The sequence below is a fragment of the Colossoma macropomum genome, unplaced genomic scaffold (assembly GCF_904425465.1).
Source record: "Colossoma macropomum unplaced genomic scaffold, Colossoma_macropomum, whole genome shotgun sequence".
NCBI classification, from domain to species: Eukaryota; Metazoa; Chordata; class Actinopteri; order Characiformes; family Serrasalmidae; genus Colossoma; species Colossoma macropomum.
The window spans coordinates 33,989,547-34,013,820 of NW_023494799.1; the positions used below are offsets into that span (position 1 = coordinate 33,989,547).

The 24,274-nt window shown below is 39.0% G+C and overlaps 1 protein-coding gene across 7 annotated transcripts in view; it reads left to right on the forward strand.

Moving 5' to 3' along the window:
• Window positions 1–24,274, forward strand: part of myo9aa (myosin IXAa) — a 151,293-nt gene that overhangs the window by 92,759 nt on the left and 34,260 nt on the right. For 6 of the 7 annotated variants that reach the window (XM_036585968.1, XM_036585970.1, XM_036585973.1 and 3 more), the window contains 7 exons: window positions 1,700–1,816; window positions 3,985–4,119; window positions 11,866–11,987; window positions 14,029–14,170; window positions 15,354–15,549; window positions 17,579–17,698; window positions 19,821–19,890. In XM_036585968.1, the coding sequence (XP_036441861.1) occupies window positions 1,700–1,816; window positions 3,985–4,119; window positions 11,866–11,987; window positions 14,029–14,170; window positions 15,354–15,549; window positions 17,579–17,698; window positions 19,821–19,890 (902 nt within the window). The remainder of the gene's footprint in view (window positions 1–1,699; window positions 1,817–3,984; window positions 4,120–11,865; window positions 11,988–14,028; window positions 14,171–15,353; window positions 15,550–17,578; window positions 17,699–19,820; window positions 19,891–24,274) is intronic. The other variant, XM_036585972.1, reaches the window with a different exon arrangement.

The window sequence follows — 24,274 nt, forward strand, 5'->3', positions numbered from 1 at the left end:
AGACTATTCCGATTGAAGTGTATACACGGACGTATTCTATTCCGACTGAGCTATTAGTCAGATTATTAACGGAATGCATGTCTCAATACTTTTTCCACCTTTTGCTGAAATATATCTCAAAATTAACGTATTCTTAATGAAATGCAAATGTTTCAAAGAGGGATCCTTCAGTCAGAAGGGCTGGACTAAACAAACTTTATTAAATGCAGTAGGAGATGAAAATAAATAAACAGTTGCCAAATAGAACTAAAGTATAGTTTAAATTTTAATAATAAGATTTAGAAATTGGAAGTAACAATCTGTATTTTGTGAAATGAACACAAAGACAGATGCTTTAGTCATTTCTCATGCTGCAGGCGAGTGCTGTTTACGGTAAGAATATCTTTGCAAGGGATACAATGTATATCGATGCTCGATTTATTATTTTCCGGTAACTGATAAAAATATCAGTTTGATAATGAACTTTTGGCCGATGATTACAACTGCTACATGTGCTACGAATAGTAGCAAATATAGTGACTTGTGGTGGGAATTTCTCTTCTTCTAGACCACACAACGCCCTCCACTGGTCGCTCTTAGTTTCTGTAACAGTCGAAGGCACATAATGTAACTCGCTGACAGAAAACTGAATTTTGTCACAAACTGAATTTTAGTTGGTTACATATGGTTTGTTTTTAATAGTCATGTTGCACATATATGCACCCCTTTTTACGGTGAATGCTTCAAAAAGGCAGAGACATTCAGACTGCTTAGTTCTAACGGTTAACGTGACCTGTTTCAAATGCAGAGACAAACGACAGGTCTGACGTTGACGTTGATACCATTGATGATGCATAGTAAATCAAATATGAACATCTTAAAATTCTTAGTTTAGCTGTGAATTTTCGTAGATAATTTAGCTGTTGTTCATGTGTGCACATACAATGAACAGGATGAAGCACAATGTTCATAATGTTGCCTAATTTTATATCTCCAAATAAATCTTAAATATATCAGAAATATTCAGTATATTGCCCAGCCCCAAGCTTGCAAGACTGAAGGTTACTGATTCGTCAACACAACAGAACATTCGTCCTTGAGCAAGTTATGGACACCAGCATTGTCAATAATTGCTTGTAAAAGTCTTCTCGTCTCTTCAACTGCTATTGCTTGTCATCAAAAGTCAGTGTCGAGGTTAACATTATATTCATGTAGCAGAGCAAAAAAATAAATAAAGAAGAAAATAAATTTAATCTCAAGCCATGTTCACAGTGATGCTGTATTTTTCTTAAATAGTACAATATGACTTTCAAGGAGATGGCTTCAGTTCAGTTTCCATATGTATTACCTTTCTCTTTCTCTTTTTTAGGCCTTGTGTTACTATATTAACACATAATGTGGTATTAATAAATGTCTAACTATCTATTAACTCTCATTGCTCTCACTCGTATGGCTGCCAATACTCTTCAAAAAGAAGTTAGTGTTCTAATACTATTTTCCGAAAGCATGCAGCAACACATGACTTATGAATAACAGCAATCGGAAGAGTGGGTTACAAACTTAAAGGCCCATTGTGAATTTAATATGACTTTCTCATGAGAATAACACGCGCTGGATCCCAGAGCTGGCAGCGTCTTACATGAAGGCATACAGCGCTCCCTTTATAGAAAGTGGTGACCTTCAGGGTTTGTGTTGATGGCTGTCCTCTGTTGTGTTGCAGGCTGGGACTGTGCGTGACTCCATGGCTAAATCGCTGTACAGCGCTCTGTTTGACTGGATCGTGTTCAGAATCAATCACGCACTGCTCAACAACAGAGACCTGGAGGAGTCAGCCAAGGTAAGAGACATTTCATGCAATGATGGAGGGAGATGAAGAGAAAGCAAAGGAACGTTTACGAAGAGTTTAAAGCACATGGGTGATTGCATGTCACATCTCCACTCCACTGCTCTGAGAGCTCAGATCAAGTGGAATATGAGCACATCTGATGGGGATTTGCAGTGTTATTCCGTCATTCTCTCTGCTGGAGAGCGCTGCTTTAATCTGTAAATTATGGATGCAGACATTATGTAATGGGATATTTTCAGCCGGAGAGCATGCAGCTCATTGTGTTTTTTACTCTTACATAAAATTCTCTCTGCAGTTTGCTTTCTACTAGAGAAGGCCTAAATCTTTTCTGTCGCATTGCTTCTTAAAGGAATACTCGAGTGGTTTTTAGCTTGAGGCCGTATTACGGAAACTTCTTAAGTTAAGATCTGGCAAGTTCAAGATAAGGTTTTTCAGAAATTCATAATACAGAAGCAGGATGTCTTACCTCACAGCATCTTATCTCAGGTTTAATGAATCCTATACTACCCAGCCAGGGTTGTTAATCAGTTATGTCTGGTAGCAAACAGCTTAATGTACACACACAGCTGCTAGACGTAAACACAATCATAATGCTGAAAACAGAGGTTAGCTAGACGGCTTGATGTTATTTAAAAAAAAAAAAAGTCCTGAAGTGAGAGAAACTGGGAGTTTTGGTAACTTCAGTCGAAAAAAGCTTTAAAATTTCTGAGTGTCTCTGATCACTACTTTTAGTTTCCATTTCCCAAGGCCAAGTAGCCTGCTTTAGAGGTCATTCAGATGACACCTTTTTGAACATGAAATGAGCTGCATCTTGTGGTAAAAAGAGAGACGGCCCGTAAATCTTTAGTAACTGACATTATATAATAACGTGTCGAGTGTTGTACAGCTCTGGGTGTTCTAAGAACAGTCTAGGCTAGGTAGATGCTTTTCAGGCACTGTGCATGTTGCTCCATAGACTGCAATGGAAACAAGCACATTGAGATAGTTTCAGAAGGCGATGTATGAACATCCCCCGTGCCTTCCTCCTAATAAACTGTGACATAACCAGCTTCTCATTACTTGCCCAATCACTGTAATATTTAATTTGGCAAGTCTTCTTCGTCGTTCGCACATGCAGGTAATGAGGATTTGTGGAGAAAGTGTCTGGTGTTTTTTAGAACTACAGCGCTATGGCTAATGGTGCAAACAGAAGCTTCCTGACTTCATGAAAAAACTTGTCCTAACTTCTGTTACAAGCTTCTTATCTGGGAATAAGATAAGTTAATGAATGTAGGAAATGCTGTTCTGTAATGCTCATGGTAACTGAACAGATAAGATTTCAGAGTTAGGTTGTTTCTGTAGTTTGACCTTTGGACTCTATCTGATACGGGGCACAGAAAGGTGGTTCAAGTTGGGGTGCTGAAATTTTAAGCGTCTTATATGTAATGTGTGCTGTGAGCTCATGCAAAATGACTTTATATGCATTGAATTTTTTTGGATAATTTACATCGGACTGTCATGATGTGCTACTATGTGGTGAAAGTCAGCATTATTCACATATACCTGATAATCCGACTGCTGATGCCCACTCTGCTCTCTGTTTAAGGGCAAACTTTATGAAGATGAGCTGTTCTGTGGCAAATTAGATTGGTAATATGTACATCGTAACCAATTGTGCCTCTTGGAGGTTCAGCAATAAAATGCACTCTAAGCTGGAGATATAATGGTTCAAAAAAATTGTGTTCAAACTATGAGACATCATAATTGTAGACCAATTTTAGACCACAAATATTGCTTATGTTTTAACAGCATAGCCCCAAAGCGGGCAAAAGTTACCGAGGGAAGTGATCCGGCTCACTGTAATGAAGGCATGAATGCAGTATTGGCTTAAACAGTGCATCACTACTGTAGGCTGTGAAAATATGTCAATAAAACAACATAAAAATAAAAACTCCAAGCTGAAACAAGCACACACAGGTCTGCACTGAAAATATTTTTGAGTTTAGTACTATTTATTTATTTATTTATTTGCAGCACACAGTCCTTAAATCTTGGGGAAATTATTGTCCATGGTAATCAGTCATATGCTACAAATATGCCAGATATAGATTAAGTTAAAAATAAAAAATAAAAACACTGCAGTGTTCCTTTAATGACTCCCTGTCTCTGCTTCTTCTCAGATGTTGTCCATTGGGGTGCTTGACATCTTCGGCTTTGAAGACTATGAGAACAACAGCTTCGAGCAGTTCTGCATCAACTTTGCCAATGAGAGACTTCAGCATTACTTTAACCAGCACATCTTCAAGCTGGAGCAGGTAGGCCTCTTTTTCGCCCAGGCTAAGATGTGGACCTGAGAGATAACCATCACCTCCTCTCCCCACGCAGATCGCTCAACATTACGGGCTAATAACGGATTTATTGCCGGCAATTATGGCTCAAGTTGTTTTGACTGCACACAGAACGAAAATAACTGCCTACACTCTACTTGACTTAATGGTTTGGCAGTGTTGAGTGTTTGGGGCAATTCTCCATTTGGAAATCTTCTCCTGTATGACCGTGCACTCTGGCTTTCCTGAAATAAAGGGCAGACCACTTAAATTGTATGTCTTACACTGGTAAAATCATTAAAGAAGGGATAAACTTGCATACAGTATGGGCTCCTCTACATGCCAGTCTCCTCTGATCTGTACTTATTTACTATTAGGCTGGGCAAAGTGAATTTTTAGGAGGTGAATTTTTAGTTTAAATGACAGTAACTGACTATAATACCATGTGACATGACTAAAAATTTCCCTTCACTATATCTCCAGTGCACTGAATGGTTTACATGGTGGCTGGAATCTGGTGTGAGGTGGTTTGTCCTGATTGCTGGGCTTGTCGTTGCAAATAAACTGAGTTTGCGGAGATGACTAAATGAACCACTAGTGCAAAACAACTTTTTGAAGAAAAACTCTATTGCAGGTCATCTCTGTAACATGTATTTACTCAGTGGGGCTGGTTTTTCGAGGTAACTGCACTTACCACAAATCATCGTAATCACCACCTGTCAGAGCAGCGCCTTTTGTGACTCACCTTTTAAAGCGCCTGCTAGGTCAGAGAGGGTTTGTTAGGTTTGAGCTTTTATTTAGTCCAGGAGAGGACACTCATACTCATAGTTTGTGTTATTACTTTGTACTCACAAGGTGCATTAGTTGGACTGAATGACTGCTCAGAAAGGAATTAGACATGCACTTACACACACATTTTTAAGAGGAAGCAGCCTGGATTGCTTCCGTCACCAAACCTTGTATTTCAAAAGCAGTAGCTTTATGGAACAAGAAAAAAACATTTTATGCTTCAAACACTTATGCTCGTAGGTATATTTCAGTTTTTCCATCTGAATTTACATGCCCAAAGTTAAATTATTTAGTAACTGCATGAAATAACTGTAATTTTTTTGTTTGTTTTTTTTTTTGTAAAAGTTTCCCTCAAATGAACAGACAATGTGTTTTATGAACATAAACATACTGCTATATGCTTACAATTTACTGCTGAAAGATCTTGTTTATAGCTCAGATTTGTGGAAATGGGTCAACTTTCAGTAGAAAAAAAGAAGTTGTGAGTTCAGCTACTTTTATTATAAAGTTTTAAAATTACATTACCCATCTATTGGACTGGAAAAAGACAGTTACAGTTCTCATATGACCCCCACCTTTTGTATGAAGCTTATAAACTATGAAATTTATGAAGTAAAGAAAATGAGTTAAAGAGGTTAACGTACGTTAATGTAGGGTTTGGCAATGTATGAAATTTGATCATTGTCATGATAAAGTATGTCACAATTCCTTTACAGTACTGGTGATAGGAACCAGGGGTCACGATGTGTACAACGCAAATGTAGCCCATTTATTTCCAAAACATATATATATATATATATATATATATATATATATATATATATATATATATATATATATATCCCTGTTATCCCTATTATCAGTGGTATATAAAACCTCCTTAAATCTATTGTCTACTGTAAAACAATGTCTCGGGTGTCAGGCTGCGTATTCTTAACCATTTTGTGTAATAGTTTCCTGTAAGAGAACATTTAGAGGCATTAAATGCTGGTTCTCCACTGTGGAAAAATTCTGACAGTAAGTGCATGAACCATTTCACATCAAACCACTTTGAATGACTTCATTGACATCTAGTCCCATTATGCAGAAATGCTGAAAAAGCGATAGACTTCAGCGCATTGTGTTGATTCCCCCTTACGAAAGTGTCGTTTTTCATGTTTTTCAATTACAAAATTGGTTGTAATTCTGCCTTGATAGCAGAAACTCCTGCCTTTTACCGTCAGATGCACGTCTGCCCACTTAGGCTATTTTAGACCATCTCTTTAAGGAGCAGTTTAAGTAATCATACATTTGTTCCTCTTGAAGTGTCCTTCCAGTCCTTTTTACGTTGTTGTCAGTAATGCATGGGCTGAAGTGATGTTGAGTCTCCCCTGCTGTTCCGGAGACGGTCGAGTGTGTCGTTCAGACGACTGAAGTGTGTTCTGCTCGTTTAAGTGCCGGATCAGATTTGACTCGCCTCAGTGATTACTACCATTATTTCATCAGACAGTAGGACTTGCTGCCGGCGATCTACAAAATAGCAGCTCCTTATGCAGGAGACCACCTTATTATGATCCATCATGTTAATCTAGCACTGTCACTGTCAACTCAGCATTGTTTTGAGTGTAGCTTGTGTAAAGAGCTAATGGATCAAGGCATATAATATAGTACTCATATGGTATTTTAGGATATAGACCAGCCGATGCTTGTACGTATCGCAGTGTGATTGAAGAAATGCACGGTTTTTGTAATTTGTATGACCCAATGGCTGCCAAGCATAGCACATTTTTAATGTTTTTCCAGAGCCAGTTTAAGCCTGGACTAAATGTTAATAGATAACCCTTGGAACACTAGAATTATTCCTGTCATTTTACAAGGTTATTTATGTGTAATTACACAAATTATTATATAGTTGAGTGATTTCATGATTAGGATGCCATTTAGTGCTAATAACTCTTAATATGCAAACTTTTTTTTTTAAATTATTCACCATTAAATCTTATGTTATATGTCAAGTTGTAGTGGGCTGGTAAAGGCAAAAGTGCTGTAAGTTATTTATCTGAAATATAGATATAGATTTTTGTGAAAGGCACTTCACCTGTGTTTAAAATGTATTTAACCTTCATTTTATGCACATATTTGTAAAGGTAATATCAGTGAGACAGTGGCACCTCATTCATGGAACTACTTAATCAAGGACATTTCAAGTAAAGTCAAAGTTTATTTATATAGCACTTTTTGTAACAGGCGTTGTTGCAAGCCCCCATGAGCATCGTCAATGGTAACAGTGACAAGGAAAAGCTCCCTAAAACCAAGAGGAAGAAACATTGAGAGGAACAAAAGCCTCAAAAGGGGAACCCATTCTCCTCTGGTCAACACCGGATAGCTAAACAATAACAGAAGAGCAATATGAATGAGAATAGGGTTTTAACATTAGTATAAAATATTAAAATACAGAAAAGGGGAAAAGCAGGAGAAGCAATGACTATGATTCAGTAGTTTTACTCTGTGCAGCAACAGCATCGTCAGGAGGGTGAGTTCATGCAGGTGAGGTTTGCACAGCATTGTACAGTAAGGAAGGTCCATGATGGTCAAACTGGCCCTGAAGGCTGCCGAGCAGTGGGCACCCAGTCAAGGCAGATGAAGCAGAATTGGACTCCACAGGATGGGCGGTTTTTCGGCTCGGCAAAGAAAACACACAGAGAGTTAGTTCTGTTAAAAGAGACTGATTATAGTAAACAGTGTTAACAGAGTGCAGCAGTGACTCCGGCAGGTCTAGCTATTACAGCCTTATTACATTCGATTGAAGTTCTGTATCGACAGGCTCGAGTATTCACTTACAAAAACGCCAGAAGTCTAAAGGACATCCTTTCTTTCTGCAATACAAGACGAACAGCGATAACTTTTCAAAAGATATAAATCATAATAAAATATGTCCTCTTCTACTTACAAAGACAAATATAGTATTGACTGAAAGTTTTCGCTGCTTGTTTCACTGAGCTATGAGTGTGAAATAATTTCAAATTACATCATATTTTTGTCATTACTAACGATTACTGCTATTAAATGACTGTGTCAATGTGTCAGTGGGCGTTCTCTGTAGAAGGACTGATCCCGCTGACGTGCAGCAGGTCTGGCCTTAGGCCTTAAACCAGTGTCAATGGTTGTGTGTTGGCCCCCACAGACCTCTGGAGGAATTCTGCTGAAAGACTCATGGCTCTCTTATTCATGGGAAATTAGGAGACGTTTATTTGAATGTCTAGAAGGGGAAAATGCCTCATGATGTAATGACTGCATTGCCCATTTGTTCCTAGATAAAAGCTGTGGCATGCTGCACTCTGTGCCAAGATCCATGCTTTAATTGCTGCAATAGATGGAAAATATTGGATTCAAATGTCAGGAATGAGTTTGCTTTTGAAGTGCTTTTCCTAACATACTGTGTGATGAGCTGAAATGATTCTGTGGGATTTTTCCCATTGACTGTACACTTAAGCATGCTGGCGTTCTTTTAGCATGTCAAGTCAGGATGTTTAGCCTGTATAATTTGGGATATTTGCTTCACCTGATTTTGATATGTTAGACATTGTAAAGATGATAGTAGTAGTTAGTGCTGGGTGGTCTTGATAAAATTCAATATTATGATGTTTTCCCAAATATATCACATATATTTTTTTAATTTCTGCATAATCAAATAGTTAAGATGTAAACTATGTCATTCAGAGTGGTTTGATATGAAATGCTTAATTCTGGAGAAACTTGCCAGGTTGTGAACTTATAAACTTGCCAGGTTATAAATACACTGGCTGATTCCTGAGACAAAAGATTTTGGCCTAAAACTTCTTTAAAATCTTTAAAATCCATTCATGGTGGACAGGGACATGCAGGGCATTATAAGACATAATAGACAATGTATTTTTTTCATATTTACCACATTTTTTTCATTATTAACATTACACCTAAAACACAGTGTATTCTCTGTTGGTTTTGGATGGTGAAAGAAATGGCTATACTTACATTGTAGACACTGTGATCTCTGGTTCTTGTCACCACCATTGTGGAAGTTTGAGTCAGTAATTTGCTCTACAGTCAAGCATTTCACATCAAACCACTCTGAATGACTGTTTACACATCAGCAACAGAACTGTGCAGCTAATTTTGAAAAATCAGTGCAATTCCCCTTTGAGTTTGCATCAGTGAAGTTAATGAAGCGCATGCTTTGAATCCCGCTGCTCAGTACTAAAAGGAAAGAACAACTTGACGTAGAACCTGACATAGCTTGTTTTGATGTCTGTTTGTTCTGTTTTCTTTTCTTACAATTACTCCAAATGAGCCTCATACTGTAATGTAAATGTTAACCAAATACAAATTAGATTTCTGTAAAGTATTTTTTTTAGTTTTTTTATGTATTTTGAAGTGTTCCTCCTGAACAATCTGACACACCCAGCTAATTATATGCATAACAGTTATGTTTTTGTTATCAATATTGATAAAACTGAAAAATAACATAGCTGTGGGACACCACCACCAGTATACCTGCATAGGCAATGTACCGCCTATCATGAGTAGTAGTCATTGTAATGGTAGCAGTAGCGGTAGACATAGTCCTGCTGTGCATGGGTTGAAAAGTGGGCAGCAGGCTGGGCTCTGGGATATCCTGCCTGTTCCTCAGTTACGCCTGGCATGCATGCCATCTGCTGCCCATAAATCCAGCCCCGCTGGAGTGGCTCTCGGAAAAGGCAGACACACCACACACGCTCTCATTATACCATTAATGGCAGTTTTTCCCTCTTTTTTCACAGTGCCATTTATGGAGATGTTGTAAATGGGGTTTTATTTGCTTTCCTTCTGAGCCTCTCTGGGCTCATTCCTCTTGTCAGCCAAAAGAGGGCTGAGTGAAAAGTGGCTGCTAAGGCTGAAGTCCTGCCCATGCTAGTGTTGTTCTGGCACTGGATCGTTATTTCAGGCTGGTGCGTTATTTCGTGCTGTTCACTCCTGCCTGTCTCCTGCTCAACAGCTTCAGTGCTCTAATACAGCAGTGGGAACGTGGAGAGAATAGTTGGCTTTAGGGCTGCACATTATGGACGAATTACCATACTGAGAATATTTTTCTGCATGTTGTGTTTATGGTGTGCCTTGGACTGTATTAAAAAAACATATGTTTGTTGGATGATATGAAGGCTTTGACTCATTCAGACGCCCACAGAAACCCTCCTAGAGCTTGTTAGATTTGGTCAGGATGCTCATAGCGCACTTTAAAACATTTAGATTTATGTGAGAGCATATTTACGTATTGCATGCCTTGGTAATATCACTGTTACCAAGGCCAGCATTGCGATAACAGTTAACAAACAAGTTGTGCGGCCTTGGTTGGTTTTTGGTTGTCCTGTCATTGTTCTACTTTCCTACTCCAAATACAAATAATGCACAAAATAAAAGGATTTTATGTTTTTGTTTTAAAATACCTGTCCTCCATCACGCATACAGTATAAGTAAAAGTCAGAGAGCACTCTTCATTTATTTAATTTACGGTCAAATTGGCCATGATGTTAATCATTTTTCAGCAACAGGAAAATAAACAGTAAACATGTATGGGAGACTTTTTCAAGGGAATTTGCAGGGATATTTTTCCACACCTCCGAAGCTCAGTCTTAGGAAGTGGTTGCTTCTCACAATCCAAAGAAACCCAGATACATTTAATGATGTTAAGGTCTAGACTACTGGGTGGTCAGTCCATTGTTCTAAACTCCAGCAGCTTCTGCAATTTTCTGCATTTTTTTGTCTGTTTCCTTCTGCCAGTAACAGCTTAATGACGGTTCCACATCCTTCCAGATTCATATCTGTGTCCATACTTTCAGTGTGGACAGAAACACCTGTGCATTTTCAGATCTGAAGCAAGAGTGGAGCTTTTTTTCTGTTAAAGATGAAAGTACTGCTTTAAGTACTGTTTATCTGATCAGCTTTGGTGGTCTACCAGGTATTGCACAGTTAATAGGAGTTCTGTTTCCTCTACCTTGTGATCATTTTTTAACTTTTAGAAACTCCTGTTTTCTTGGACTTCCCCTTTCTTATGCAAGTGGATTATGTTTAATCTAATCTCCTCAGATATATCTGCTGAAAATGAACAACTTGTACTTGGCTTTTTTGACTGGAAGTTAAATAAATGAAAGGTGGTCTCTGACTTGTGTAAAATTGTCTAAGTTGTTACATGGATATGTATTTCTCTCTGGTATGTTACTGTTTATGTTATGTAAGTTTATTATTGGTGTCCCATATACTGTCTTAACAGTTATTTTATTTGTCTTTTTGCTTTCTTTCTTCATTCTGATAATTGTGTACCTCAGTTGGCTGCGCTGTGAAGTGTCTGCCAGTGAACTTGCCAGTGCCTCCAGTCTTTTTCTGAACAGGAAGTTGAATGAGGAGTAGAGCTTTAACTGGTTTGTTCAGCTGATTTTAGATTGTTGCCTTTAACTAGGAAATGAACGAGGGAGAAATGCCATTGATTTTATGAAACCCTGCTCAGATTACATCCTTTATTGTTTAATTTACTTTCTCAGAAATCCAAGGAAACTGCAAAAAAGCCAGCGAAATGTTAAGAATGCCTTTCATATTATTAAACCACAAAGGCCACGGTCAGGCGCAGGGGAACGTTTCTTCAGCCATGGACATGAAAACACTTCGCTGGCCTGTTGTTCTGTTGTTCTGGCTGCTATCCAGAGATGAAAGAAATGCCTAGGTTAGGTTGGAGGTGTGTAATAGCACCACAATGTTGAAAAAAGTGTGAAATGGTAACTTTTGTGTGGTATAGCAGGTGTCACATGTTATGCTATACATATATATCTGTTATTGCCTCTTTCCAGTCAATAGGCCTTATTCTATGTTGTTGTGAACCTTTTGAAGAAAAACTAAGTTTGTGGTTTTGTTTACTGAAAAGACATGTTAATGTTTGTATTTTGTCTTTCCTATCAGGAAGAGTACAGGGCAGAGGGCATCACCTGGCATAACATAGATTACATCGACAACACAGGCTGCATAAACCTCATCAGCAAGAAACCCACAGCACTGCTCCACCTACTGGACGAAGAGTGCAAGTGAGTTATCCAAACTAAAGTAAAATCCTCATACAGTAACTTCTTTGCTGTGCAGTTACCACACAGGCCAAGGTAATGCATAGCATGAATACCTCATATGCATCCCATACGTCTCATCAGGCCTTTCCAACGCAGTCTAACTGGTTCAACAACATCGGTCTTATGATCTTACATTTTTGCAACACTATTGAAAATAGAAACGTGGGCTATTTTTTAAAAAGCTCACTATTTTTCTTGTTTTTTGATCAAGGAAGTGAAACGAAGTTGCCTCTGCTTAAAATAGCTGGAAGTTGGACTGGCCGGATCAGTGGCTTTCATAGTTCAACTCTCTCATGGCACATTCTTCCTTTTCCTGTAGCCGTTGCTTTTCTGTTGAAGTATTGGCAACAGCTCTCATTCTTCTCAAGGCCAAAGAAACTGCACAAGTTTATTGTATCTCTGAAACTTTAACCCCTTATTCTCTGTCCCACTCCCTGACCTCCATCAGTCTACCAAGATACCTAGATGATCTGTAGTCGTATGCACTCAACTGGTCATTGTTGAAACACACAGTGACTTTAAGGAGCTAGAAATTTTGATAACAAACAGTATCGACTGATATATGGTCAAAAATTAAACAGACCCCAATAGTTTAGATTAAACTATGCTTTAATGACAAATTTAACTGTCTCTTGTCAGCTAATGAATATCAGATGCTATTTGCCAGCATTATATGTCAGTTCTTAGTTGTCATTCTCACAGCAGAGACCTACAAAGTCTTAAGTAATGTATTGTGTGTGTTGTAACGGGGTGGGGGTGCGGGGGTGTTCCAGAAATTTTAGTGGTTTGCTGGTTCAAATCAGTCAATCTCTTTTCTTACAAGCAATCAAATATCAGCCTGTTTATCTGCCAAGTTTTCACTGATAAATACACAAAACCTCACCATCGGCCATTACTATCAGGCAACTGATGTATTGGTCAGGCCCTGTTTGAAGCATCTTTGCTAGATTTGTTAAAGGAGATTCTTCAGTTAAACAGTGACCCACAGTGTCATTGATGCAAAGCACCAAAAGCTAGTTAAGTGTTAATAGTAATCCCTTGTGGAAACTCTTCAGCCTGATGTGAGGTACAAGTCAGGGGCTGGTTTTCAGGAGTGTTTTAAGAAAGAAAATCTTCTTAAATATGCCCTCTTTTTTAACTACATACATAAGAAAAAAGTTGAGATAACTTATTATTCTTGAAAAAAACTTCTTAAGAATTGTCTTTGTTTATCTTATACCTTTTCTCTTAAGAGCAATTGTACGAACATGTGGTATTCTTGAAAAAATGTTTTTAATTATTTTCTTAAACTTACAACAGTCACACATCTGTAGATATTGTAGATTTGTAGACATAGATTGTAAGAATTGACTTAAACTGTAACTTCCAATGAGTTTCACAGAATAGATTTTATATGATAAACCAAGGAGGATTTTTTGTGTTGGCTATTTTCTGTCTATTTTCTCCCCCATTACTTCTAGTTCTTGCTTGCTATGTTTTTTTTTTTTGATCATTTGTCCAGGCGTTAATGTGATAACCTGTTAACAGAAATATTGGATTATTTCATTTATCATTTTAATCTGCAAAAATTGACATGACATTGATAGTCTGCATGACAAAAACATTTGGCCTACATACAAAGAAATTCTGTTTCGGAGATGCATGTTATTGCTGGATTTCTAATCAGTACCTTTCACAGCTCAGAGTGTGAGCTAATCAGCACTGCTGTGTGGAGTGTGTGGAGTTTGTTATTGCCTCACCGCAGCTTTTGGACCCGTTCATTATCATTTTCGAGCCCAGCGTGCCCAGCTCCAGGAGAAACTGTTTATTTAAAAGGAGCATTTTGTAGTTGTTAGCACTATAACGAGTGCAGTGCCTTCTGTAGGGACACGCTTTTCTCCTTTCTTTTGTCCACATCAAGTCTTCTGTACAAGCATGTGAAAGGTTACAGCACATAGAGTGAATAGAGCACATGGTTTATATGGTTTCTTATGTCTTTTATGTCTTCTCTGTTCCATTGCAGCTTCCCACAGGCCACTAACCAGACATTACTGGACAAATTCAAGCGGCAACATGAGGGTAACAGTTACATTGAGTTTCCTGCAGTCATGGAGCCGGCTTTCATCATCAGACACTATGCCGGGAAGGTCAAGTACGGCGTGAAGGTGAGAGCTGCATGAAGTATACCTTTAGCTGCTCTGAGAACCACAAGGAACTTCTTTTACGTGCACCGTGGATAACATCCTACATTCTCACACATTGTGATGTGCACTACACATGCCTCAATAATGAAGAGCACTTAAATGATGTAAGACACATTACCCTTGTCTGCTCAGAGAGCTTAATCACTCTGCTGGACTGGCTCCCAGGTGGCCACTCATATTACTTAAATCAAGACTTAGGCCTTGTGAAAGCTTTCTGCTCCCCACTGAATGTGCTTGCAGTCCTTACTGACGACCTGTTATTTAGCTTCAGATATTTGTAGCATTCTTCCATGTTTTTGTTTAGTCTTCAGCGCCGCAAAAAAGAAACACTTTTAAGAGTGAATGGGCCATCTCATCAGAGTGATAAAACTGTCCGCCCAGTTGTTAGCGCAAGGTCAGGATAGAAGTCAGGATAAACTATGTGATGCCTTTGTTTTTGTTAAAGGGGTCATATTATGGAAAACTGATTTTTTTTTTTTTTTTTTAATAAGTCTGATGTACTACAGAAACATTGTTTCAAAATGTAGTATTGACCCATATGGCTTGTATCTTTCATATGTTCTATGTTACCACATATGTGGAAACTAAGCCCCAGAAAGCCTGTTTTGGATTAATCATGGTTGTGATGGCACAACAATGAACACATATCTTTACATATAACCGCCCTTTTAGCCTACAGCGGTTTAGCCCACCATTTCACATTAAAGTGATAAGTATTTTTAATGTTAGTGGATTATAAGAGGTTGGAAATGGTCATGTAAAAATGAATTATGACTGATTTTGGGACATAAAAACCACACAAATCAAAAATGAAAAATGCTTAAAACAATACAGAATATGGGCCCTTTAATAGAATGTTTTGATATTATTCCATGTTATTGAAATCATACCATTAGATTCATGGACTAAGTTGTCTGGCTTTTTGATCCATCTTTAATATTTACTTTCTTATGTATCTTTCATCACAGTACTGCACTCACTTCTTTCGATCCTCTTAATGTTAGTTTTCTTGAAACCTTATGTAATGCAGACCTGACAGCAGCTGCTCTCTGTTGCTGTTTCACCATGAACAGCGAGTTGGATGTAGACGTGGGTTCAGTATGGCTACTCTTAATTCCCTGCTTCCTCTGGCCTCCTCTGTCAGGACTTCAGGGAGAAGAATACGGACCACATGCGGCCGGACATCGTAGCTCTCCTGAAGAGCAGCAAGAACGCCTTCATCTGCGGCCTCATCGGCATCGACCCGGTGGCCACTTTCCGCTGGGCTGTCTTGCGGGCATATTTCAGAGCCGTGGTGGCTTTTAGGGAGGCAGGGAGGAGACGTGTGGAGAAGAAGAGTGGTGAGTCCATCACTTTAGACCCATACACACATACTTCAAGCCTGGAGCACTTTTAGTGTGAGCACAGCCAGAATGTGATATAAGTTTGCATTTGGCATCTTATAAAAAACACTTTATTTAGTTAAAACCATTGTGTTGTAGCCCTTTATTACCTTAAAGAAGGCCTTGCAAATGGGCTGAAATGTAAAGTGTTTATTATTTTATTAATTTCCTCCCCAAATAGACCTTTTTAAATGTTTAGTCAGCTTCTTTTTCTTTTTGTTTTGGTTCAGTACTTTGCATTTGTGCAAAATCTAGACACTTACTGATACTTTAGAACATGATTGCTTAGATTAATTTACATTGATGACCAGGTCACATAATTGTGTGTTATTTCTGGGCCTCATTATCACTCATTTGCAGGGTATTTCCAGCACAGTGCTGTTATATCAGTAATTGCTCACAACAGCCCTCAGTACTTTTGCTGCCATATGATCACAGGTGGGGTCAGTCATTCTGTGTTTGTGTGTGTGTTTGCAGCCAAGACAGCCTGTATTAGCTCAGCTTCTGTACTTGCTCAGTGGTACTGCCTAGCTCCTTCTGCTTGGACTACCTTTTGTTGCCCTGCTGATCTTTAGACCTTTAGCATCTCAGTTCTTTCCCTCTCACTAAACTGGAAGTAGAACTGTTTTGTAGAACAGCTTTAGTATTGTGCAAAAGTCTGAGAAATCCCCTTTCATTTATTTAATTTCCAGTCAAATTGGCCATTAAGTTCAAGTTATTCATTTGTCAGCATCAGGAAAAAGCATATAATGCAATAGCATGTTCAGCATTAAGTGTGTCCATCCTTTGCCTGTATTAAGAGACTTGCTTTCAGTTTTTCAAAGAAATCTGCAGGCATATATTTTTCACACCCTGAAAGTTCAGTCTTAGAAGTTAGTTGCATTTTCTGCTCCTTAAGTAATCCCAGACATATTCAATAATGTTGAAGTCTGGACTCTGAGGTGGCCAGTCCATTGTTCTGAGAACACCAGCAGTTTCTTTGTTTGATTTGCACATTACTTTTTATTTTACTGTTATATTATTATATGACTATTATATAGTCATATAATTATAGTTATATTATAGTTATATTATATGTTTTTCTCGTGTCTCTCAAAGAGGAAAGCTTTAAGGACTGTTTATCTGATGGTCTCATGTTTTTTATATACAGGTCTTTCCTCAAAAGTGAACTCAGTTTTTGATGCTACCATTGCTTGTGCAAGTGGATCATCTTTTATCTAATCTTCTCAGAAATATCTTCAGAAAAATGAATAACTTGTCCTTTATGGCCATTTTGACTGGAAATGAAATAAAATGAAGTGTGTTCTCTGACTTTTGCACAAGTCTGTATAATAAAGGCTTAGAAAAGAATAAGACAAGCTCCTTCAGTTATGTTATGTTGTCTTGTGACCTCGCTTTCACATTAGCCCAGCCCCAGAGGCAAGACAATTCTTATTTAGCTGTAGAGGTCATCAGCTTTTAGTCTAAACAGAGTAATGACCCTCCCTTCATTGCTGTCTCCTAAATACCCCAATCAGACCTGACCTTTTCACTCTAGAATATATACACAACTCCCCCACCATCCCTGTTTTATGAATGAGCCGTGTGTTTCTGAAGATAAATGCTCCAATATTTGAGTCTTGATTACTCATCTAAAAAAGTGCTCACAAAGAAAGGCTTCATTTAATTTAATGAAATCACTCTCAGTCATATTTCATCTTCCTGGAAGGGATGGTCAAATGAGAGAGATGATTACAGGTGACATCATCCTCTCTAAAATAGCAGTTATGCTATGAGGACACAGCCAATGTCGTGCTCATGTAGACGAGACTCAGCGCCTGCAATTTGTATGCCTGTCTCTCTCTGTCTCTGTCTCTCTCTCTACAGCTGCAGCTTTGCAGGTGATTTCTCTTGTAATTGCGCATCTTATTTCTCTCTGTTTAATTTGTCTTCTCTCTCTCCATCTCTCCTCTTTTTTTTTGTTTTGTTCCCTTTTTTGCTTCCCAAGGGCATGATGATGCTGCTCCATGTGCAGTTTTGAAAAGTGTGGATAGTTTTAGCTTTCTGCATCACCCTGTGCATCAGAGAAGCTTAGAGATCCTGCAGAGGTGCAAAGAGGAGAAGTACAGTAAGGCTGCCTTCCCACTATCCTTTCTCCTCACTCCATGCACCCGGGGCTGGGGCGGACGAGGAGCAGCAGCCCAGCCAGATGCTGAAAATAGGGGCAACTAGTTGATTGGATGTCTGCTCATTAATCTGTTATCTTATGTTATTAATTGATTCTTCACCGATAGTTCGATTTTTCCTTTACAATTTTTGTAAACATTGAATAGAAAAAATCTGTATATTCAGGTTTTTTTTAGCCTTTTCTAATTGACTAACCTGACTATTCTGCTAGTCAATTTTCTTCGTTCCAACTTTATTGCAAACTATATTTCATGCTGCAAATCATGTATCATGAAAATGCATTTAAGTATCGTGATGTTATATTATAAAGTACCAAAAAAAAAAAATCCAAAACCTGACTAAATCAAGCCTTGTATTGATCATATTCAACATTAATGTGATTTTCCCAAGTCCACTAAAGTGAGTGGAATAGTGGAATAAACACCATTTAGCTCAACTTTTCACTTGGCTGCTCTCCTCCTCTTGTCTAAGCCCATTGGTTCTGCACCTGTCTGTGTGTCATTACGCATTCTTGCATGTTGTCAGATTTGGGCATCTGTGCCAGTCTCTGTCTCTCACTAACAGCCATGTATGTGGGTTCAGCACAGCCTGCATGCTCATCCAGCAGCCCCCCGCTAACCCCCACCTGGAGCCTGCACTCTGTCCACTCTCAGCCAAGCAGTCCAGCTCCAGTGCAGGGTAATGCCGTCCACTCTCTTCTGCTCTCGGGCCTGTGGGCTGGGAGAAGGGTCTGCGGTGCTGCTAATCACACAAACAGTCAGGCACTTCGGTTATTGCATGATATAGCCACTGATTATTTAGTGTTTAGTGTTTTTGTTGGTATTTTATTTTGTGGGGTTTCGCTTTCCTGTTTAGTAGGTACATCCAACTACACTCATTGGCCATTTTATCGGAAACACCTGCCATAATGGGTGCACTTTGTAGGTTTACAGTTACAGAGTGTAGCCCATCTGTTGCTGCACAAGTTATCAGCAACCCTCCACTCTGTCCATCAAGTGAAGTGGACCAGCACAGGAACACCATTGACCAGATATTATTAGATGTCGGATCATTTTCAGCACAGCAGTGACGGTGACACGATAGTGGCATGTAGTGTGTGGTTCTGGTGCGAGTTTGACACAGCGGCATATTGATTTTATTTGATTGTATTGATTGTATACCTACTGAGTGAACCTTCAGTGCTGTGCAAAAGTGTTAGGCATGATATGTAAAGTAATATATCTGGGCAGTTAGCATTTAACATTAATATTAATATAAACACAAGTAAACAATACCTTGTGATTTTGTGTGTTATTTATGTTTATATTTGGGTATTTCCTTCTTACATGGTAGACAAACCTGATAAAATGGCCTATAAGTGTAGATACATGATAGGTGTGCTTGATAAGCTGGAAGCTCAGTGCATATTTACTAGCTGTAATATATTTTAATATGTTAAAATATCAGATGTTTTGAGTAGCGCAGGTGATGAATCACCAGTTTCTCTACTGCAGCTGTTTTCATATTTTAAACGTTTCTGTAATAACTGGTAGATTAAATTTTCATGTATTTTAAGTACATTTCCACAGACTGTTTTTCTTACTTCCATAGAACTGAGTTAAAATACAGGTAGCACAAATAGCAGAGGAAAAGTCGTTCCTATTTCTCCTATTTTTTTACTTAAATGATTGTTTAGATGGGCATAGCTGTAACTACAATTAGCCTAATTATGAAGCATTAACAGTAACGTACTTTCTAGACTGAGTATTTTAAAAGCAGCTATGTTAGGGCAGCTCTGTTTAACCAGTCACAAAGCTGTGAATGTGCATCCCTCTTACGCTGACCCTCAAAAGCATGTTTTGTGAAATTGACTCATCAACACAAAGGGCTGTCATTTCCAATCCACCCGACATTGGTTAATTCATAATCATGCATATGAATTATATCTTCATGTCATCTATTGTGTTGACCATAACCCCATGCTCACCCTCATCGCTCTGGTATTATTGTATAAAGTCAGTTCCATGCCTGAAGCTCTTGCCTGGCTTCTTTGTGTAAGGGGTGTGCTGTGTGCTTTGTCTCAGGTATGAGCAGAAGGAGCCCTCGCACGCCGCTCTCGGACCTACAGGGCACCAACAACGAGCGGTCTCCTGGGTAAGAATGACACACATCACTATACACATGATTTTAAAGTAATAGATTAACTAAAAGCTACATTTAGTCGGTCTAATAGGGAATATTTGGTGTCTGAAGTTTGCTTCTTTATGATCTATTTAAACCCAAGGCATTAATTGAGATAGTAATAAGCTGAATATATATAAAATCATCATTTACAGGGTGCTTTTTATTGGGAAGTGAATACCCCAAACCCTAACCCCTAAATTTAAACTGCGAATAGATTTATTATGAGCTTAGATTTTAAATTTAAAAAAAAAACTTTATTTCAAAAATGCTGTCCCATGTTGTCATGTAACCCCTAAAGCAGGAGTTTTAGTCTATAGGTGGAGCTTTATTTTGGCCACACCCCGGCATTTTAGAGAAGGAGGTGAGACTGCATCCCTGTCCAAAAAGGGTTTTAAACTTTGACTTGGATTCATAAAAATAACAGGATGTCTTTTAGTGACCACATAAACAAATTTGAGATTACTTAACAACTCAGTGTGGTTTGAGACGTATCTGTGATCACTTAAACTTGCAGTTTGCTTGACACTAATTGATGGGGTATAATATTACGTTACTTTTTAGCAATATTAGCCTTGTAGCCCCAGTGCAAAGCTAAATGAGCTAACTTTTGACACCGCACATGTCTTGGCTGACCGACTGCTTTTAGAGGTAAAGAGAGCATTATGAATTACATTTGCCATCACTTTAACCTTGTACCCTCTCTTTTTGTCATCACTGATACTCACTGTCACAAATGTTTACAGACAACATTCATTAAACTTCAGTCATCTAGTCATCTCTCTGTCTTGACGCTGACTAGGAAGCGCTGTGCATAAGATCTCCTCTGTATATTTCTAACACATGGCTGTTTCTTAGTGAGAAATGATGTGTTGAAGATGAGTCCACAGTCACAGCACTTGTTAAGCCCTTGGCATGGGTCTTTAAGAGGCAGCGATGAGTGTGCAGTGACCCCAAGGATGGCCCCCAGCCTCCTTCGCCTCATACCTCCTTCATGACTGCATGGCATTGAGATTAGCCCGCGTGTCCTCAACAAGTGGCCGGGGGGCCCGATTCCACAACAGCTCTTTTGTTTGCCCGTAAAGTCTTCTTAATGTGATTTGCAACCGCACACACTCGGCTAGGTTACTAAGTGACCGCTAAAACCCCACGCAGCTGCTTCCTGTGTGATGTCAGAGCGCAGCAATGCGCTCTCTCAGAGACTCGGAGGACAGGCCAGAGGGCTGATGGTTACTCACTCTCTGCAGGTTCCACTCCAGCACGCCCACAGTCCTCAGCAGAGGCTCTAAATTACTCCCAGCCTCATGTAGACTTTACAGTCTTTCCATGCTGGAGCGAGCAGGATTCGCTCTGAAATGGGCCCCACCGCATCTGCTTCTGATAAACACAGTGACAAAGGAGTCCAGGTTCATGTAGCTTGCTTTTTATTCTGAAACTACAAGGGGAGTTCAGCCAGTTTTGTCAGCTTTTTTCTCACTCAAAATGAAGATGTTTCTTTTTGCTATGAGTACTGAAATGAATGAAGGATTCTGTTTCTTCAGGCACTTACAATGGAAACTGAAATGTGCAATGTATTGCTAGACGGTTGATGCATGGAGTTTTCATTTCAAGTATTACTCAAAATGAATAATATGACTGAATGAGGACTTTGACTTCTTCAGGTACTCAAAACAAAGATATTGTGGAAACTGCATTGTATTTCTAGTTAGTTGATGCACGGAGCTTTCATTCTTTTTCTTTTAACGTTGCTTGAATGAAGGATTCAATTTGTTCAGGCACTTAAAATAAATACTTTACACAAAGTGCAGTGTATTGCTAGGCCATTGATGCATGGGGTTTTCATTCAAAGCATTTAATGTTGCATGAATGAAGGATTTGGTTTGGTCAGACACTTCAAATGGAAACTCTGTGAAAAGTGCTTCGCTAGGAAGCTGATTCGTTCTACAATCCTCAGTTCCAAAAGGTTGTGATTACTGAGTTCTGTTTGACCTGTAGCTCATGGATTTAGATTTGAAAGTGGAATTTTTTTCCATTATAAGGCTTCAGGGGCCTTCATGGTCATATTTTGTGGTTCATAATGTACCACACGTTTTCAGAGGGAGACAGGACTGGACTTCAGGCAGGCCAGTTGAGCTCTGACACTTTCTGATTATGCAGCCATGCTGTTGTAACACATGCAGTCGGTGGCTTTGCATTGTCATGTTGAAATAAGCTTGGATGCCCCTGAAAATGACATCATCTACACCGAGGTTCCAAAACTGGTCCTCTGAGCACCCAGACAGTCCACATTTTGGCTCCAATCCAACTGGCAAAATACAGGGATAGAGGAAAAATGTGAACTGGTTTGACAGCCAATGACATGTGTCACTCCAAAACATGTAGATATAACAATACGTGTTTCCACTGTGCGTCAGTCCATTTCATATTAGCTCAAACCCAGAGAAGTCGGCGGTGTTTCTGGACATGATTGACACATAGCTTCTTAACTTGCATATGTAGATACAGCATCAAATTTATTAACAAGGGTTTGTCAGAGGATTCCTAAGCCCGTTTGGTGAAGTCAGGGTCAGTTTTTAACGCAGTGCCATCTGAAAGTTCAAAGTTCATGGCAGTCAACTGTAGTTTTTAACTTTGCCCTTTATGCTCAGACTTTTCTCTGGATTTCCCGAATCTTGTCATGATGTCATTTACTGTAAAGGGGGAAATATGCTTGCTTTTTTTGGCAAAGTGGCAAGCCTTGACCCATCCTTGCTCATAAAGGTCCAGCCCTTTCCTGGATGTTCCTTTTAAACCCCAGCATGATTGCATCACCTGTTTTAGATGTTTTTTGAACATTTCAAAAATGCTCCTATCCTTAGGTTATCCCATCTCAGCTTTTTTGGAATGTTTTGTGGGCATCAGTTTTAGAATGAATATATATTTATGAAAAATAGTGACGTTAATGAAAAATCTCTCAGGCCAAAGTGGATTTACCTTTACCGCTCATTCACAAATCACTGCTTTCTGTTTTATTTGCTTTTCATATACTGTCCCAATTTGTTTTGGAATTGAGTTTTGGAAGTATTTGATGTTGCTTCGGCATTTTTATTTATTTATTTTTAGAAATAACATAGTCAGATCTACAGATACACTCTCTCCCCATTTTGGTGTCAGGCACAGAATATTCACCTGCACACCTTCAAATACTCGTCCCTCTCCATTCACCAGTAGTTTGTAGCAATAGAGCAGACTGAGCAGGGGTGGTACTCCCTGCCTGGGGTATTTATAGGTTCAGACTGCACTGTTGCCTCTGCACAAAGCTAATTTATTTGCACAAGGGCCTCTGGCTCATATTGCTTTATGGAAGTACTATTATTTACAGTCCCTGTGCTCAGCATGTCCGTGCATGCCAAAGGTTTAAATCAGCCAGAGGTACTGGACCGGCTGTTATTGTTGTCAGAATGCCTCTGGACCTGGGCTTTTGGGCCTGGCCTTCTTCTTAAGCATGTTGGACCTAATTGCACAGGCCGCAGGCTACGCATGTGGAGTTCTCCAGGGTCTGTGTCACAGCTATGCTGAAAAGTGAGGAAAATCTGCTGCAGCCCTTCAAAGACCAATTAAGTGAATCTAGCATTTATGAGTCTGGCTGTTATTTTAGTCTGCCAGTTGTTTAAAAATACACCCTCTGTTTTGTTACATTGTAAGCAGTGTTTGGTTATTAAAGCAGCCATATCGTGGAATTTTCTTTGCTTTTTATTTACTGTTGTAAATATTGTTAAATTCCAAATAATACCACTCACAACATCTCATTTTTTCAAACGTCTCCGATGATTTCAGTCTGAACTTAAGAGTTTGTTTCATACATTCCAGCCTGGGTAGCTTTTGTTTTGGGTCCAAAAAAGAGAACATTTATTTTCTTAAATGAAATACTTTTTCATTTTTTACGTTTTGTTTTAATTCTCCTACAAACCAAACTAGATAGTGCGTCAAAATAGTGTGCGGCCTCAGAACAGCACTTGTGAGCCACATGTTTAAGATACATTGTGTTAATAATCTTAGGAATGTTCGTTCAAGCTTAATTTTTCATGCTCTAGAAAAACACCCACACAAAATAACCCCAAAATAACCCAACCTACATTAGATTTTAGTACCTGTTCACCATGACTTGCTCTTACTGTGCGTGAAACTGGTCCAGTGAGTCGTTTCCCGTCACATGGGCATCAGATCTGGCTAGAATCCCATCGGTCCAAGCCTTGTGCTGTCTCTGTGTGAGGTAAGACCACTGGAGCAGGTTTAAATCACAACCACAGCTGCAAAGTAAACCTCTCTGCACCCGCAGCCCTCCTGTCTGCTTGTTGAGATGGATGGGCTTTAACCT